At 37.5% G+C, this 17,841-nt stretch overlaps 1 protein-coding gene across 9 annotated transcripts in view; it reads left to right on the plus strand.

Moving 5' to 3' along the window:
* Smr (nuclear receptor corepressor smrter) overlaps nucleotides 1–17,841 on the plus strand; it is a 61,870-nt gene that overhangs the window by 290 nt on the left and 43,739 nt on the right. For 2 of the 9 annotated variants that reach the window (XM_078183342.1, XM_078183343.1), the window contains exons 2-9: nucleotides 3,989–6,145; nucleotides 7,124–7,424; nucleotides 10,625–11,303; nucleotides 12,040–12,501; nucleotides 12,766–13,068; nucleotides 13,156–13,575; nucleotides 13,993–14,349; nucleotides 14,437–14,915. In XM_078183342.1, coding sequence (XP_078039468.1) covers nucleotides 7,144–7,424; nucleotides 10,625–11,303; nucleotides 12,040–12,501; nucleotides 12,766–13,068; nucleotides 13,156–13,575; nucleotides 13,993–14,349; nucleotides 14,437–14,915 — 2,981 coding nt within the window. In that variant the 5' untranslated portion in view covers nucleotides 3,989–6,145; nucleotides 7,124–7,143. Of the gene's footprint in view, nucleotides 1–878; nucleotides 1,130–3,988; nucleotides 6,146–7,123; nucleotides 7,425–7,999; nucleotides 8,165–10,624; nucleotides 11,304–12,039; nucleotides 12,502–12,765; nucleotides 13,069–13,155; nucleotides 13,576–13,992; nucleotides 14,350–14,436; nucleotides 14,916–17,841 lie in introns of those variants that run through there. The other 7 variants (XM_078183337.1, XM_078183338.1, XM_078183339.1 and 4 more) reach the window with 7 other exon arrangements.

Below are 17,841 nucleotides of genomic sequence, written 5' to 3' on the forward strand. Positions count from 1 at the left end.
GGACAAAGAAATTTGGTGTTCTGAAACAATTGCTAAAACATATTCTACGTCCTTTTTTTATATCCCTTTTCTCATCTATATATGCGCGTCTAATACACACATACTCATACATACACACGTACACGCATGCACGCACGCACGCGCGAGCGCGCGCATATGCACACACGCATACATCGTAACACACGATCCTCCTTCATCCTTCTTTCTTCGAAGAATACGCGTGAACGTTCATAATTTCTCATTTTGATTCTCTCTACACATGCTCATGATTATCTGACATACACTGTTCAATTACGTTATGAAGTGCATAGTATTCCCCCTCTCTTTCCGTTTATTGTGTTTATTCTTCGGTTGGGATAAACACGAAGAAGAATAACGAAAAAAGAAAAAATGATTATTGCTGTAATTGTATCTAAATTGAAACAGTTGAACGATAGTGCTGTGACGGTGTAATATTGAAATGTGTACGGATTCTCATAATTGGGGACGATTAACGCAGTAGGAACACACTCGTGCTTGCTGAATGCTTGTATGGGAACGTTCATCTGCAACATTTCAAATGTATTCTAATCGGCTGTATGTTCGTTTGTCGGACGTTCATTGATTCGTGGTTATCTGTGTCGTGGAGGTTTCTCTGACGTCTCTCAATTTTTCTGTTGGTTATGGGAATTTTTGTTTCTACTTTTGTACATCTTTCATACGCGTATTTTATCGTGTTATAAGGTTATCAAACGTATCGTGTTTATGAAGTGCTCCATAGTGTCGAAGTTACCGACTGAGTATTACTTCTGCTGTTTTCTTGTGCCACATCGCTCTGCTTACTTGTCTGCCTGTCTGCGTATTTAGACTCTGCGTGTCATGTTCCTTTTCCATCGAAGATTTTAAAGGTGTTATCTCAACGGACCCAGTGTGTTTTGATGTTGCACCAAGTGATCTGTGCACCGGCTAGCTAATGTCTATCCGTTCGCGACAATCACGTTTCGAATGGTTTCCGGAGCAGTGTGATTGTGCTGAAGAGTATTCAAGATCCTGAAATAGCGAATCTAATAATAGGCGATATCTTATTCCGACCACTTTTCGTGTGAACTTGAAGATAACAACGCAGCATGTGATTAATTTTTTGAAAATCGTACGTATGTTATATAATTGTTAATGTCTAAAAAAACCGTTATCGTATTGTGGATGAATAAATTAATATGATCGTTCTTTGTCGATTTTTAAACAACACCGTGAATCGTATTACGGGGGAGTACGCGAACGGAACAAATGCAATTGTTGAACTATTGGTGACGTGTCGTTTTGTAAGATCAACTTTATTTCATTTGTATACCGAAACGTAAAGTATTTATGTCATATTTCACGTAGCAAAGGAAATCGGTGACTCGTATTGGAGTCAGTGACGTGACTATTATCATTTCCTATGTTCTGCGAACGTGATTGTCATAGAACATCGTATAAAAAATACTTTCTGTCAATAGTTCATGAAATTTTCGTGGGTTTCATTATCATTTTCATCGAATCGTCACGTCATCCAAAATTAATTTTCTTCTTAGGTTAACGTAAGTTGACAACGTTTTACGTTATCTCATTTCAACTGGTGGTACATTATTCTGCCTTTGTGCGTCAATAACGTTACTGGATAATCAAAAACTGATTTTCGCATCACTTTAAAAATCCCGCTTAAGAAGATCGACTATTTAATTTTGAGTACACGCCCACTGTTATGTAAGTGATCCATACAAGAATCGAGTACCTTATCAGTTATCGGGGAAGTACTTTGATCGAAAAAAGTAGTTCGATGTTGTGGTATCGATATTTCATAAATACTCTTGAATACCTTGAATTTGGAGCACGTATACTTGAGTCGTATATTTAAACACATTGTGTTTCTAATAATTCAAGTCCACCATTTACTTTTTCTATATTATTGATTTCGTTATAGACGTTTATAGGTTTTAGCTTAATTTTATGTTGATAAAGTTCATTTGTATTCGTAGTTTGCAAATACTTACTAGATAAATTCGATATGTTATGAGAAAAATAATCCCGTACGTTTCTAAATCCTTCTCAATCCTACTTTTGTTTGTTTTTTTTATTCGTTTATTTTGATGATTATAGATTGATAAAAAGGAATTGCAAGTACATTTATTTTGATATCATTTAAGACGATCGTGGCATATTGCTATCCATAGATGAAAACTTATCCATTTTTCATATATTCAAAAATTTAATTACGTGTTGTCTATTTCTTAGACTTCGAATTAATTATATCTTAGACGTCTTAGTGTATTTTGTAAAAGTGACCTTGGTTTAATTCTTAATTTTGTTGTTGTAGAAACAATTTTTAGTAACAATAAACATATATAGTAATACATAATTATATAACAATTATGTAACATGATATGGCATTAATAATTATACTATACATTTTGAACAATTTATGAATATTTGTAGTGCCTGAATTAAATTAATTTACATAGCATATTTTTTACATTATTCCTTTATTGCAAATATTTAGGGATAAACTTTGGATTAAATGATATTACGAGACTTGCCATATGCAATATAACTGTCTCTTACGATTATAATATCAACTATTTATTTTTTCCGATCAGTAAATGTTATTCTATGTACGTATTATGTGTATATAAAGCATTTAAACGTAAAACACAAGACGAGAATAAAATTTTCATATGCATGCAATATAATTGTTGTACAAACAGATCGTTCTCTGAGGATTAAAGAGTTAAGCAATAACTCTTATAACTCCATAGTAATGCTAGTTATATCGCAAAAATGAGTGTTATACATTGTAACTCGTTCAATATCTTTCAAAAGATTCAATGTGTACCCTTTTGAGTATGTCGATTTTTGTATGTTTACTAATTTACAGGGAAATATTTTTAGATTGTTGTAAAAATTACCGGTTTGACTCAACAATATAATTACTAGAAAATCATTAGTATGAATGTACAAGAATTTGGGGAAGAAGCATAGTCTTTCCATTGGTATGATCTACCGTTTCGCACCCGCTCGTTTTTACGCGTTGACGCGCTACAAAACTACACAGTCCAGTTCGGTTTGATTCGACTCTTCTCGGTTCAACTCGGCTCGACTTTGAGTCACAACGACTGCGGAGCTATCGACCGTTCTAGGTTTAGCAAGATAATAATAATTCGGACGGAATGTATTCAACGGGAATCAAATGAATTCTCGAACGCTGTACATGTTGCTGTATAGGTTATAGTTAGTTTTACAATGGAAACTAAACAGATACACACAGTTTTGCTGAGAGTCCAATTCGTTAGATAATTTAATGCTTTAAGATATGATTGACGTTAAATTATGTTCATCTTTTGGTTCTAATCTATTTTACAGGCTATACGTCACTAATACACGAGAGATCGATATTATCTTATGAGTAGCAGATATGACCATTACTCGCCATCGAAAATTATTTATCGCTTATTATTATCTGGTAGATGGATAACTCTGCTATCTTCAAACAGTATTACTTCGAGCTCGTCGACACTATGGAATCGATTTTCTTCATCAGAACGCAATTTAAACGCACGAAAACCTGCTGCGGTACTTTCTGCTGCGAAGATCGATCGTCTCCGTTACGTGCGCGAAAGTAACATACTGTCACAATAAAAAGCACTTGAAGTTTCCATACCGAACCTAAAAAAGTTATACTATCTTTTCTATCAAAATAATGAGCATCGTTTTAAAATTACAAATAGTAAATTTTCATTTGAGCTGGTCACAAGAATCCAGTATAATACAATTGTAATTATCAATAAAGAATATGTTAAATTGTATGAGCTTATCTTTTTCAATATGCTGTAGCTGCTTGATTACAGTCCATATATTTTCTTTCTATTTCGTTTTTGTACTGGTTTGATAGTAATAAACGAAATACTACTACATTTTACAATTACCGCTATAGCCACATTATTAAAATATTCGTATAACGTATTGTTTACAGGAACACTGCCGGGCTAATGCCGTTGCTGCCATCACCGCCACTACCGAGGCATACGAGAACGAAGCGGTACATCGACAAGAAATGTCTGATGTTAGATCTTGTGAAGGTTTGAAGAGGAGAAACCGGATCCAGAGTCTCCTTGAAATGAATATTGTTTCTAGTGATTGGATCGAAAGGAAATACGGAAAACAAAAGGAAGTGTAGCAAAAATTCAAAGAAGCAACAGCTGTAAATAGAATAAGTAACTTTGAAGTGAAGAGAGTAGATGAGAAAAGGAGAACGCTGACTCGGTAGCTACTGTGCGACGGTCGAGCCAAGTGTGCGCGCGTGTGCCTCCACGGACGGGAGTATACGTAAAAACAGTGTATTTCTCGTTCTGCCATCTTGAAAGTCATCCAATTTCTTTCTCCTGGTGGCGCTGGCTCACGTGCGCGGGAAACGTGCACAGTGCGTGCATCGTACACGCACTGTGCTACAATTACGGCCGTAGGAACCTCGCTTGGGATACAACTGCGAAATAACGGTTTCGTCGAGGGTGCAACAGGACCGTGATGAAAGTAAGTTCGTCAACAAGTTTGCATCATCGTGGGACCGATAACGAGTACTGTATCGGTAACGACAGCAGCCTTAATAGCAACAATACCGTCATCGTGCGTGTCCCTAGTTGGATAAACAGGAACCAGAATGACTTTACCGGGAACGAGAAATCGTGGGTGGAACATTGTTTGCGAGTTGAGTGTAAACCACGTGGCAGTGATGAAATCGTGGAGCAATCGCGATTCTCTAAGGTGTATCCACAGTGATTGCTAGTGTTTGAGAAAAAGAACGCGGGAGACAGAAGGATAGAAGCCGAGACTCTCACGGAGAGCAGGGCATCGAAAGATATGCGGACTTTTGTGCGAACAGCTGAACCGGAAGTTGTGAGAACAAGTGGAGTGCAACGCGCTCCGCCTAATCGGTGATAGGGTCAGTCGGCTAAAAGAAGATCAAAATTAGTGCTCGTAGCGACAGTAACGCGGCATCTTTCGCGATCACCTTCCACCCCTTCCTTTTCCTGTTTGCTTTCGTTTCGCCTCCTTTCCCTACTCCCTCCACCTTCTCAACTCACCCCCTCTTTTTCTAAAAGTATGATAACTTGCCTGTATATTTTCTATTTTATCTTTTGTTACTTATCGGGGGTCAACTTTGTTTCGACGGAACGTTTCTAAATCATAAACTGTGTCACGTGTAATCGAAATGTTAGCGGTTGAATAATGCAATCAAGATTTTCTCGTGTAAAAACCGCGTCGCGTTTTTTCGCAATAGAGAAGGTATACTATCCCTACATACGTATATATTGAGATACATTGTGCTTGATAAACGTGGTACACTCGAACAATGTTTTTAAGAATTGTTTACGTAAAACACGTCTGATCTATTAATTCGGTGCAATATTTTCACGCGACATTTCTTGAAATTTTCCCGGTTCCTGGCAATCAGTGTTCTTTTTTTGGTATTCACGGCGACGCACAAAATGTACACACGAACGAACCACAATGACACCATTAGTTGTGCGTGCGCGTGTCCCTCGTATATCGTTCATATTCGATTCTCAAGAAAGTTCAACAACTGATACTAATGTCATGTTTCTCCAACTGTTATCCGCAGAAGTCGTCCCTGAAGCAACATCGGAAGAAAGAAATTTGAATGGTCGGTTAAGTTTTGTGTTTATCAAGTGTCACAGTATACGAGTCGTGTAGATGAACGCATGAAAGTGTACGTGTAAGAGGTGCGAGGGAAGCGACGATCAACAGCAGCAAGACAACGAAGAAGTGTGCAGAGGAAAAGAAAGTGCGAGCGCGGCAGTGAAGTAAGAAGGAAATGATAAACAAAAAGAAAGGGATTTAAAGCAAGCCTGTGGGAAGTAAAGTTCGCCGACGCATAGTAATGTTGTGGAGTAGTGTGTTCCGTAAAAGTTTTTAACGTCGATATAGAATTTATAAATAGATCGGTTGGTGTACTCACGTATGTGTACGCGTACGTATGTGTGCGTGATTACGCGCGCACATGTACGTGATTTTCACTCGAGACTGAAGCGGTGAATTATTCTCGTGCGGATCGACCACTCGTGGGAGAAATTCGAGATCGGCTTACCTTCCGCAGCTGACGTCATTACCGGTAAGTTGTTTTTCCGTTATTACTTACACTATTGTAAAAGTGCCGCTTTAATTAGCCATTGGGTATCATTTTCACGAGAGTATTAGTTCTCATGTTTACTTTTCCCGATTACGAACATCTACACATGTAGAGAATTTTCTCTTTGTTCAAATTTTCTACCGGATCTAGATAAATACTCGATATTGTTTTATCTAATATAAAAAATGTCTTAGACACCTTATATAATTTGTATGTTGATCACTAGTAGACTACATTGAAAACTAGACAGACGTGACGTCTCATGACGTACGGCAGTATGAACTTCTAGTCGTTTGACTAAATAAAACTTTTCTGACACTTTCCTTATAACTATTAATTTTTGTTTAATTTCGATATGCAATAGTTTTTTGTAAAATATTATAGTTGTACATTTAAATTTAAATTGAATGAGTAATTACTTGGTGTGTTCATAGTTGAAATTACTCATTTCTTCTATTAAAAGATCAATTTCATTTCCTTTTCCGGGGAGCTGCTCGTACAGGCTTCCTTTGCTTTGAGAGTCATTACAGTACCGTTACTTTGATGATGCCGAATGCCTATCTGTCCTTGTAAACTTTTTCCTTCATTTTAAAGATCACGCGCAATCGTAACATGAAATATTTTTCATTTATTTTACAAATAAGCCTTAAGCGATCAATAAACTAATTATTTTGTGATTTGTATCATTTTTTTTTATAGTCCATTATGTATCAAATCATCATGATTTCATAGTTGTTTTCGATTGTTATACGTTGTCATTATACAACGATAATTTACACTACATTGGTACGGATGACATAGTGTTGGCAATTGCATTTTACATACATCGTTTATGAAATTTTGTTTATTGGAATTTGGATCCACTATTTTCTTTTGCAATGTGTATTAGATTAAACAAAAAAATAAAAATTAAGCGGCAAAAAGAATGCCTCAAGTGAATTTTGACGGGACTTGTTTCAGTACACAATGCGTTAGGGGTGATGGAGACAGTGGGCAAGCAAGTCCAGGTAGTGAGCGGACTGGGGGTGGGGGGTCCAGTGGGCCCTGTGGGTCCAGTGGGGGCAGATTTGCATCACCATCATCATCCTCACCCCCACTCTCATCCTCCACACCCACACGCCCACCCCCACGGTCATCCTCACGGGTCCCATGGCCACTCTCTCGTCGGCGTAACGTCGACCCCCGGCAGGGGTCAGACCCAACCACCGGTCTCGCATAACCAACATTTACCCGCGAGATCTACTCCAGTACAACTACACAGGTAAGCTTGTAGGTGTGTTCACTATCGCAGTCGCATTGCATGACTACGTTTTCGGTGTAATTAAAATGGCAAGCATTCTCAATGAAAATGCTTCCATGACTCGTTCGGCCAACGGACTGGAGTCAGGAAGATTCAGTAAATATGTTCCTTTATAAAATCGTTAGGTTCATAATTTAAGTAAATATTTAACGAAATTTTAAAAATAGAATATTATTGAAATACTATAAATACAATTGAAATAGAGTAGGAATGCAGAATCTCCTTGTTTAAGTTTTGAAAAAGTGGGTCAAGTGAAATATATATATTTTTATATCATTTACATATTTATTACATTGAGTTAAATATTAAATACCCTAATGTCTATCATAATTTTAGTTTCTACACGTTCAAATCAAAAAATTCAAAATCGAAATTCGCGGTAACTAAAAGTTTGAAGTTGGATACACAATATAGGTATAGTTTACTGCGCATGCGTTCTTCCAATTGTACTACTACTGCTACCTGTCGATTCTAACCTCAAACGTCAGCGTGCAACGTTGATTTTTAACCTCGTGAGGTTATATTTTGTATTTATTGTTTATTTAAACTTGCGAATGTACAACTGTGCAGTATACTGTAACGGAAATAGTAGAGAAAATCTGTGAATTTTGTAAAAACAATGCATCGGATGTACAAAAGGAGAATGCACATGGAAATGAAAAATTCCTTTGAATCCCGAGATTGCTCGTTTACATGATGAAGTAAGTCCATGGAATTATTTTTTTTGCATCGTTCTTTATACCTTCGGTATACTTTTCTTAGTCTTTGTTCTTTCACACATATGAGATTTAATTGTTTAATAATACACAGTATTCGCAAAAATGGAGTTACACTTGAGTACACTATGTTTCTTGAATAAATTTTATACATCTGGGTTTCACTCACCTTAAAAGTAATTGTTTCTTTTAAATTAATATTTATATCAAATTTGGAAACCCTTTTTCTGTCTATATGTGCATTATAATTAAGGTTAAAAGAAATAATTTGATATGCTGTTATCGTTAAACTAAATTTGGACAGTGGAAAATTATTAGTATTTCCAATACTCTATATATGCTGACTATTAGTAAATAAAGTGTTTGATTAAATAATCTATAATACGCGGGAAAAATAAGTTAGGTTAGGTTTATAGCAATAGGTATACGAGCGGAAAGAGAAACAAAGCAACGTTACCGTGTACATATTTGAATTAGAATTTGATTCGCATGATACGGCAATTCTATACATCTACTAGGAAAATAATTAATTTATCAAATAGATTCATCGTTATTAATTATCAAAAAGATACTCAATTATTTCAACAGTTTAGTCTATTATATACTTGAAAATTATGTTTAAATTACGATTGAAATCTTATTTTATCATACCATTGAGGTACTCATAATGGTTTTTACATACTTTCATGACAATTCACTTAAAAATCTATTTGTTTTTCAATTTTTTTTTCGGTATAAATATGAAAACTTGTTGAACGAGGAAAGAGAAAGCGAACAGTAGGTCGCACGGTAGGGAATAAAAGATGGCGGTGATGACGAAAATGCACAACTTTTTACTATAAAATATGTTTAAGAAATATGATTGATAATTGTAAGTAAAGGAAGACTTCAGAGTATTTTAATAGCTGAAGTAAAGTATAGGCAAAACTATAATTATAATTTTCTTTATACACAAACGATTTAAATGGCAAAATTCTAATTTGAGATTATTTTTTTAAATATTTTTCTTAATGCATGCATAGTGACATTACTTTTAACGCGATATTTATAAAAATTAAGAATTTATCTAACGACCAATATCTTGAATAGTACAAAGTCGTTAATCTTGTTGCAATTAAATCATAAAGCCGTATGAACATCTACGTAGTTATACGTAGAATGAGCATCATTCATAAAAGGAAAAAAGTGGTGCAGGTGATATATCGTACGCAGAAGATTTTAAAAGTGGGAGGAGGGGGTCACTGACCGTTACATCACCAAGAATTTATAATCTAGGTAAATTCATAAGGCGGCCAAGTATTTACAAATGTAAATCCAGTTATGATACACATCAGCAAGGTTATAAGTAATTATAAAAATAGCATTGAATTGATTTCGAATGGTATCACTGAATTTTATTGTTACATGTGCTTCAAATTTATCTCATATTAATAGACAGTTTATTTAGCCGAACTTTAAAGGTTCAAATACTTGTAAGCTCAAATGTTGCAGATGCTACAGTAGTTAACATGGTAAATTATAATAAAACTTGGTGCATCGATTATCACAAAAAAATAGACAGGGTATCGGCTTTTAAAGGGAAAGTGTAAAAGCGCAGTGTCAATCAAAAACCATTAAGCCTCGATCACGATTCGCTAGGAAATAATGCTAGAAACGCTCGTTGAAACTTGTCGAATGTGTACGGCAATCTGGCAACGTCGCGATAGCAACGTCGCCTTACGAAAGCAGACAGGCACATTCACCCTTTGTGATGTTCAACGCATGCGCAGTGATTCCACACAGAATAAGTACTGATGCACCGGCACGCGGAACCATGATCTGTGCTATACTGCGACACCGCATATCGTTATATCGTATGACGCATGCGTACCGTGTTTTGCCACATGTGACAAACTAACGCCGAAAGGTCGTCTGTCTACTATTCTAGCATATGTACAGTTGATGTTTGATTTCACATGAATCATATTTTTATCGCATGACGCGATTGGTCAGTTAACCATCACTCTTCAGCCTTTCTTATGCACTTGTTTTTCGAGATATTTCATCTCATAATTCCGAGCATCCAATTATTCGTTCCTGTAATAGATATTATCAAAGTATATCAACGGGACTCTGACATCGTTAACTCGCGAGCTTAACAAAAACATGACTCCAAAACGAATGAACCTATTCTACACATGCGCTCTGAGATCGTTTCGCAGCACTCCGAATTCCCGCGCATTTTCATAATGTTGATTATGAACAAACCATAGACCTCATTTGAATTTATTCGCATTCCGAAGCTAATAAGCGGATACGCAATAGATGAAATGAAGAAGCAGGCGTTTTGTGATCTCTAAAGCAGTTATCTAAACGTGCCCGGGATCACGCAATGTCTGCTTCTGGTATGTTAATTTTTCCAGTTTATTTAACCGACATAGTAACTTATGTTTATAATGCTTTCAGGTCACCGCAAAGTTACGTAAACATCAAGAGCAGTAGTCCCGTGTCACCAAGAACAGTAGGAGCAGGCGTGACGTACGTCCAAGGTGGTGCAGTCGCGTCTTCCGCAGCAGCGGTGGCAGCGGCAGCGGCAGCTGGGACAGCTGGTAGTAACACTCCTGGAGGTCCTTCAATCGGTGGAGGTGGTGGCAGTGGTGGCGGTGGCGGTGGCGGCGGCGGTGGAGGCGGTGGCGGTGGTGGCGGCGGCGGAAGTGTTAACAACGCTGGTGGCACGAACAGTGGAACCGGTGTCGTTGGGTCCGGAGCTGGTGTTGGGGCCGTAGGGAACGTGGCACCACCCGGAAGTGGAAATAATAGTGGTACCGGTAGTGGTACCAGCGCGGGAAGCAACAGTGCCGGGAGTGGTACAGTGGGTGGTGCACCAGGAGGTTACGTTGCTGTACCTATGGCTGGTGGTTTACGATACATCCATCCGTATCCACCGACGCCAACATCGGCGTCGGTGCCAGCCGTAGCCACGGTGGTCACGTCGGCATCGTCGGCGTCAACTCCTATACCAGTGGCAGCCCCAGTAGCTCCGGCAGTGTCTGCCAATCCACCGACAGTTAGTCATACGCCACCACCATCGCTTTCCGGAACTGCTTACAGCACGAGGGATGTATATCGCAGCGCCACCACGAATGTAGGTATTTTACTGTTTAAATTAGCCGCGTTTCGATCCAAAACATACGCATGATAAATGTTGTTTTCTGTTTTTCGATCAACAAATGTGAGCTTCTGCGGATAAAATGATCATAATTGGATCGAAAATAGCTGTTCGAGTATAGATACGAATCGAGAACAGTAATAGTTAATGACTGGCAGTATATACGTACAGTATAATTATACACAGAGAAAAAAATGTAATAAATATCTTGTTTCTGTTCTTGACTTTCACCTGTTATTAATCCTTTCTTATCTTACCGTGAAACTGTCAGTTTAGGCTCGAGTTGATATGATAACGATAACTTAATTTTAGATACGATCGTATGTCGGAAATTGTTGCATTAGATGCTACCTATGTAAACTAATTCGTTCGTATGCTTTGAGCATTTATACATTTTCTTATTCTCTTATTTGAATAAATAAGACAACGAAAGTAAATGGGATTTAGACGAGTGCTAAAAAAAGTATATGATAAAAAACTATTTGGGCTTCAATTGAAATACAAGAAACGAATGACGGTGTTCTAGGTACATTGATACCGTACCGTCTGTCCTCTTGAACCGGGTCATCGATTTTCTTGAAATAGGTTTGCGCGGAGGAGGTTAGGCAAGATAAATTGAATGAAACGCGTGAGATGATAAAGAAAGTATAAGGCAGTCAGATGAAAACAGAATTGAAAGAAAGGATGGATCTTGACCATAGTGTTTTTACAGGTGAACGAGAGGATCGCTATCAACGTGAGCAGTAGTCCTCTATCGCAGATTGGAGTCGGTGTTGGATTAGTTACGGGCGAATATGCGACGAATAGCGGTATAGGTAGTGGCATGGCCGGTGGTAGAGGGGATAGACCGAGGATATCTCTTCTACCGCCTGCTTCGGTGACGCCGACAGCTTCACCGACGGCCCCTTCAGATTATCAGCACGTGACCAGTGCGAGAAATTCACGAATAGGCCTCATGCCCGTCCAACCGGATCAGTATTGCACTCGTACGGCCGTTGAGATAGCCAATCTGCAGGAGGCACCGCCCTTAAAAAAGATGCGCTTGGCCCAACCAACGCAGGTTCAGTTACAGTCCCAATCGCAATCTCGCTGTCAAAGCCTATCGCCCGCTGACCCCTGCGGCAAACAAGAGCACGTGGTACAGTTACAGCAGCCACTCAGGATAGACACTAGGGTGGGTATCTATGGATAAATGCGCGTGCGTTTTGAAATTAAGATAGAGCTCGAGGTTGTAAACTCGGCGATACCGAGTTAACAGAGATAAGACAGGTTTATGTTCACCGGTTAACAGAACATATCAAGACAATAACGAACTAATCTACTATGGTTGCGCATAAAATCTTAACTCTAAATTTGCTTAGTTCCAAGTTCGTTCCAAGTTAAAATTTCAAAATATACCTTCTATTCAACACAGTATTATATGAGCATTTTCTGCTAGGAGCAGCCCGCTGCGTATACGCCGCAAACAGAAGCTATTTCACCTACGCTTCCGGAACCGAATACGCAGGAGGACGCGCAGTTTAGGAGTACCAAGGATGATCTTCTGCAGCAGATCGCCAAAGTCGACAGAGAGATTGCGAAAAGAGAGTCTCAGATAAATAAGCTTCGGAAAAAGTTGAAGGAATTAGAGGAGGCAGCGAACAAACCTCTAGAAGCTAGTGGTCTCAAACGGCAGGTTGAGGAACAATCGCAGCAACCAAAGCATCAGTCTCTTGCACAAAAAATTTATGCTGAAAATAGGGTAAGGCATTTAGTTGAGAAGCTTGTGCGTAGTTTTTAGAACTTTGAAACACTTGACTAGCAACTTTAACTTTGATTTCTATTATAGAGAAAAGCTGAAGAAGCTCATAGACTCCTAGAGAGGCTGGGTGCAAAAGTGGAGCTACCTTTGTACAACCAACCGTCGGATACAAGTGTGTACCAAGAAAATCGTACGAAGCATCAAACGTGTATGAGAGCTAAGCTTATAGCAAGGCTTCGTCGGGAACACGCCGAGCGAGCGTCTCTTCATCGACAACAGTCTCGAACGTACGCCATTTTGGTGCAGGAGTGGCATCGTAAGATAGAACGATTAGAGGCAACTCAAAAAAGAAAATCAAAGGAAGCGAAAAATCGTGAATTCTTCGAGAAAGTGTTCCCTGAGTTGCGGAAACAGAGGGAAGACAAGGAACGTTTTAATAGAGTCGGTGCCCGTATTAAGAGTGAAGCTGATTTAGAGGAAATTATGGATGGCCTTCAAGAGCAAGAGGTAGTTTATACTGTTAGAATTTATATAATAATACATATATACAAGATGTTTGACTGTTCGTGGTCATTTTCTTAGGAGACAAATATCTAGTTCAAAATGGGACGAAAATTAATTTTGTTTTCAAATTATTGACAATTAAGAATTTCTATGGTTTATGATAATACAGTAGTGGATAGCATGAGTTAGATTAGTACGAGTACTAAAAGTACTACATCTTGGAAGAAAAAAAAGATAGATATCAGTCTCATGCGTAGTTGCTGACAAACTGTGTCTTGTTAATACTTTGAAGAAGAAGAGATCCCTTAGCTTTTTTAAACAATTAATGAGAATCACTAATTATGGGAACCGTCGTATGTACTTGATTGTGTTGGATAAGGAATAATAATGATAATGTTTGTTTTGTAATTACTTTTCCAGATGGAAGATAAAAAAATGCGTTCATACGCAGTGATACCTCCGTTGTTATTGGATACGAAACAGAGACGAATCGCGTTTCAGAATCGAAACGGTCTGCTTCAGCCAGAAGAATTAGAGGCACTTCACAGTGAACGAAAGTTAATTAATGTTTGGAGTTCTGTGGAGCACGAATTGTTTAAAGAAAAATATTTACAACATCCTAAGAACTTTGGAACGATAGCTCAATCTTTAGAACATAAGTCCGTTCCAGATTGCGTGCATCATTACTACCTCACTAAAAAAGCAGAAAATTATAAGCAGCTATTGCGGAAGTCGCGGCAACGAACACGTAGCTCTCGGAACAATCCTAATAATAAAGTAAGTCACGTAAAAATTCTACTGATGTCAATAGAAACACTTAGCGACGTACAGATTTTCATGTGTACATGTTTCGGTCTGTTTTAGGTAAATAATACCAGTTCAAGTATTGGACCTATAGACATCCTAACTACGGGTGTTACGACGAGGCTGCAACGCGAGCAGCAACAGAAAACGCAAGAAAATCCTCAGAATAATTCGACGACGGCGTCGACTACGACGACGACCACTACCACCTCGACACCATCGAATGTGTCAGCGTCTGTTACGTCAACAATAGCGACAACGTCGGCTACTTCCCTGAGCTCGTCAGCAACGTCGAGTACATGTTTAACGACAGAATCTGTAATAACATCAACGGCAGCAGCAACGACCTCGATATTAAGTACCACGACGGCGTGTGTCACTTCGTCGATCACATCCAGTGCGAAGGATAACCGGGAGAATAACAAAGAAAACAAAGAAGTTAAACTGGAGCCCAAGGAGTCGAATCTCATCAAAGTGGAGGTGAAGGAGGAGCCGCAGTTGAGTTCTGAAACGGTGTCAGGAAAGGATGTTAAAGTTATGTACGTATACTTTTTTCAATGAATATTTCTGCTTAAACTGCTAGAAACTATTCTATAGTGTGCAATAACACATCAGGGGACATAAGCAGAATCAATGTTCATTTGGAAGGATTCATATTTACTGTTATTAACAATTCCAAATATGTGTGAGTCATCATACGTTCCTAAAAATAGTTACACAAAAGATTTTTCTGTAGTTTTCATCCATCTCCTGTAACTATATTATACAGGGTGGGGCAATAACTATTGCCATCTCAAATATCTTCGCAACTATAAGCTTCACAGAAATATTTGCTGAAACAAAATTGCACAGTACGAAGGGGGCCATCCGGTGGCGATAATAGTTTTTTTGCAGGTGGAGGTACTTCGGACATTTGAAGTTCACCTTCATTTTTTTAAATGGATTGGTCTGTTTTTGCTTCCGTATCATGATATAGGATCTTGAAACGAGTTCAACGACCTATTACACAAGGTCATTGAAAAAAATAAAAAAAAATAAAATTAGTGCATCTGGTGCGCCAATAAGTTCTGACGCTGTAAGACTTACAAGTCAATCAATCATAAAAAGAATCCAATGTTGCATTGATAGTTATGGTCATCATGTCGAACACCTACTATAAACTTATGTCTTATTTACTACCAAAACCGTAAGTATTATCGCCTTTCTCTACTTTCTATGACCTTCAATGACCTTGTGTAATAGGTCGTTGAACTCGTTTTAAGATCCTCTATCATGATACGGAAGCAAAAACAGACCAATCCATTTAAAAAAATGAAGGTGACCTTCAAATGTCCGAAGTACCTCTACCTGCAAAAAAACTATCATCGCCACCGGATGGCCCCCTTCGTACTGTGCAATTTTGTTTCAGCAAATATTTCTGTGAAGCTTATAGTTGCGAAGATATTTGAGATGGCAATAGTTATTGTCCCACCCTGTATATTACAAATAGTTTTGGCTTCCTTTCAATTTCTTTCGTTAATTAAAATTATTTCAAAGATTGTATTCTTTATGGGAACACCTGATGGGTATATATGGAATATGCAAATAAATATAATATAAACTTTAACTATAGTATTCTTTTTCGTTGAGGAGAGAATAGTAAAATTTTCTTCTTTCCTTTATGCAAAAATTTTGGAACGTTAATCAGAAGGTAATTCAAAACAAAGGATTTATATTTGTGGTAAAATATTTAATGACTCAAACTTCTCCAAGTGTGAGCATATTAAATGATTTCAAGATATCTATCATTCAATTTGTTGGCTTCCTAGGTGACCTGCATTTTTGTAGAAAAATAGTATATTATTTTAGTAGTTTCAGTAAATGTGAATTTTTTAGTTCTTGCAGGAAACATTTTTTTCGAAAGTTTTTTGAGAAAATAGATCTGTGGGACAATAGTATTTAGGTTCATAATTTTTAAATCATCGAATGGTTTGTCAGGTCATTAAAAAATACGAACAATATTGTACCTTTGGCTTATCTGTTTCACGGATAAAAGAATGTAGGTCATGTTTTATGCCCTTTGTTAGTATGTTACGTGCATTACGAAACTTGAAACTATAAGAGGATTAAAAATATCTTCATACCATTTTTTAACATTCGGTATGGTAAACATAATTATGTTTCTCTTAACTCTACCATGTAGTGAATTTCAAATATTTAAATTAATAAATGCGATTCCTTTTACATAATTTTCATACGAACCCTTTAAAGTGTGTAATGATCATAACGTTGCTGTAAAATACTTAGATTTACATGGATTAACTTTCATCCTAAATAAATTTCCATAGACGTTCGAAATCTAATGAATACATTAACTGCCATTTATTATTTCGGGATTATGTTATTACGCTCACATTGTTCGTTAAATTTTCGGGAAAGAAATCTTTTCGGGAGAGAAAATAATGTAACAGTGTCAACACAATTGCAAATGTACTTGGAAAAAAAGAATCAATTGATGGAACTACAGAGATTGAAGCAGAAAGGGGGTGGTCGATTGGTGGGGAAAATGGGGCGGTTGGAAGCAGAGTGGTGGTGAGCGAGGGAAGGTAGGGTGGTTATTAGCAGATTGTAATGCTAATCAATGGTTGCTGGTTAGTGGATTATGTTTACGTAGACATTCATCATCGAAATTGAGTTGATCGTTGAAAATCTGATCCAAGGTTTGCATGAAAATCGGAAGGAACGGCTACTCCCTTCGGATGCGATTAATTGAAATTGAAATGAAATATTAATTTTCCGCTGAATGTTACTCGATACTTTTCAGCACGCCGGTGACCAAATCAGCCCATTTCAGAAATTGTAAATCACACACGCATTGAAGTGTTTCTTGGTAGACCGTATTGTCACAGATTCGTTGTACTTTTCCAAATTATTCGTTCGACTTTATAACAGCTGATATGCACATTTTTATACATATTTGTTTTTTTAAACATTTAAGTTCTTCGAATAGTTTTCCAAAAGAATACAGCAATTTTTATTTCTGTGGAGAGGTTGGAGTACTTGTAAAATATTGTTGCATGTATTATAAACTTTCATATACTACTGTGAACAAAAAGAAAGGTGAATTTGTTTATAAAATGTAAATTCTTTATTTATTCTTACAAATCAATTTCATCCCCTTCAAAGTAACCCCCGTTCGATAAAACGCACTTTTGCCAACGCCATTTCCAGTCCTCGAAACAGTCAGAATAGTCTTTTTCTGGTATAGCCTTCGAGACCTTCTTCGATTCGGTTTTTATCTCCGCAATCGTGTCAAAACGGCGCACAGTGGTCCGGATTGGCGCAAGGTGTGCCGTGACCCTATAACTCGTTATTCGTAAGAGGTATAAACGCGAAACTTAAATTGATCAATGAAATAATGATAGATTATGGATTAATTAAGAAAAAATACATTAATTTTATTACTGTTATTATTATTATTATTAT

This window comes from Augochlora pura, chromosome 6 (assembly GCF_028453695.1).
Source record: "Augochlora pura isolate Apur16 chromosome 6, APUR_v2.2.1, whole genome shotgun sequence".
NCBI lineage: Eukaryota > Metazoa > Arthropoda > Insecta > Hymenoptera > Halictidae > Augochlora > Augochlora pura.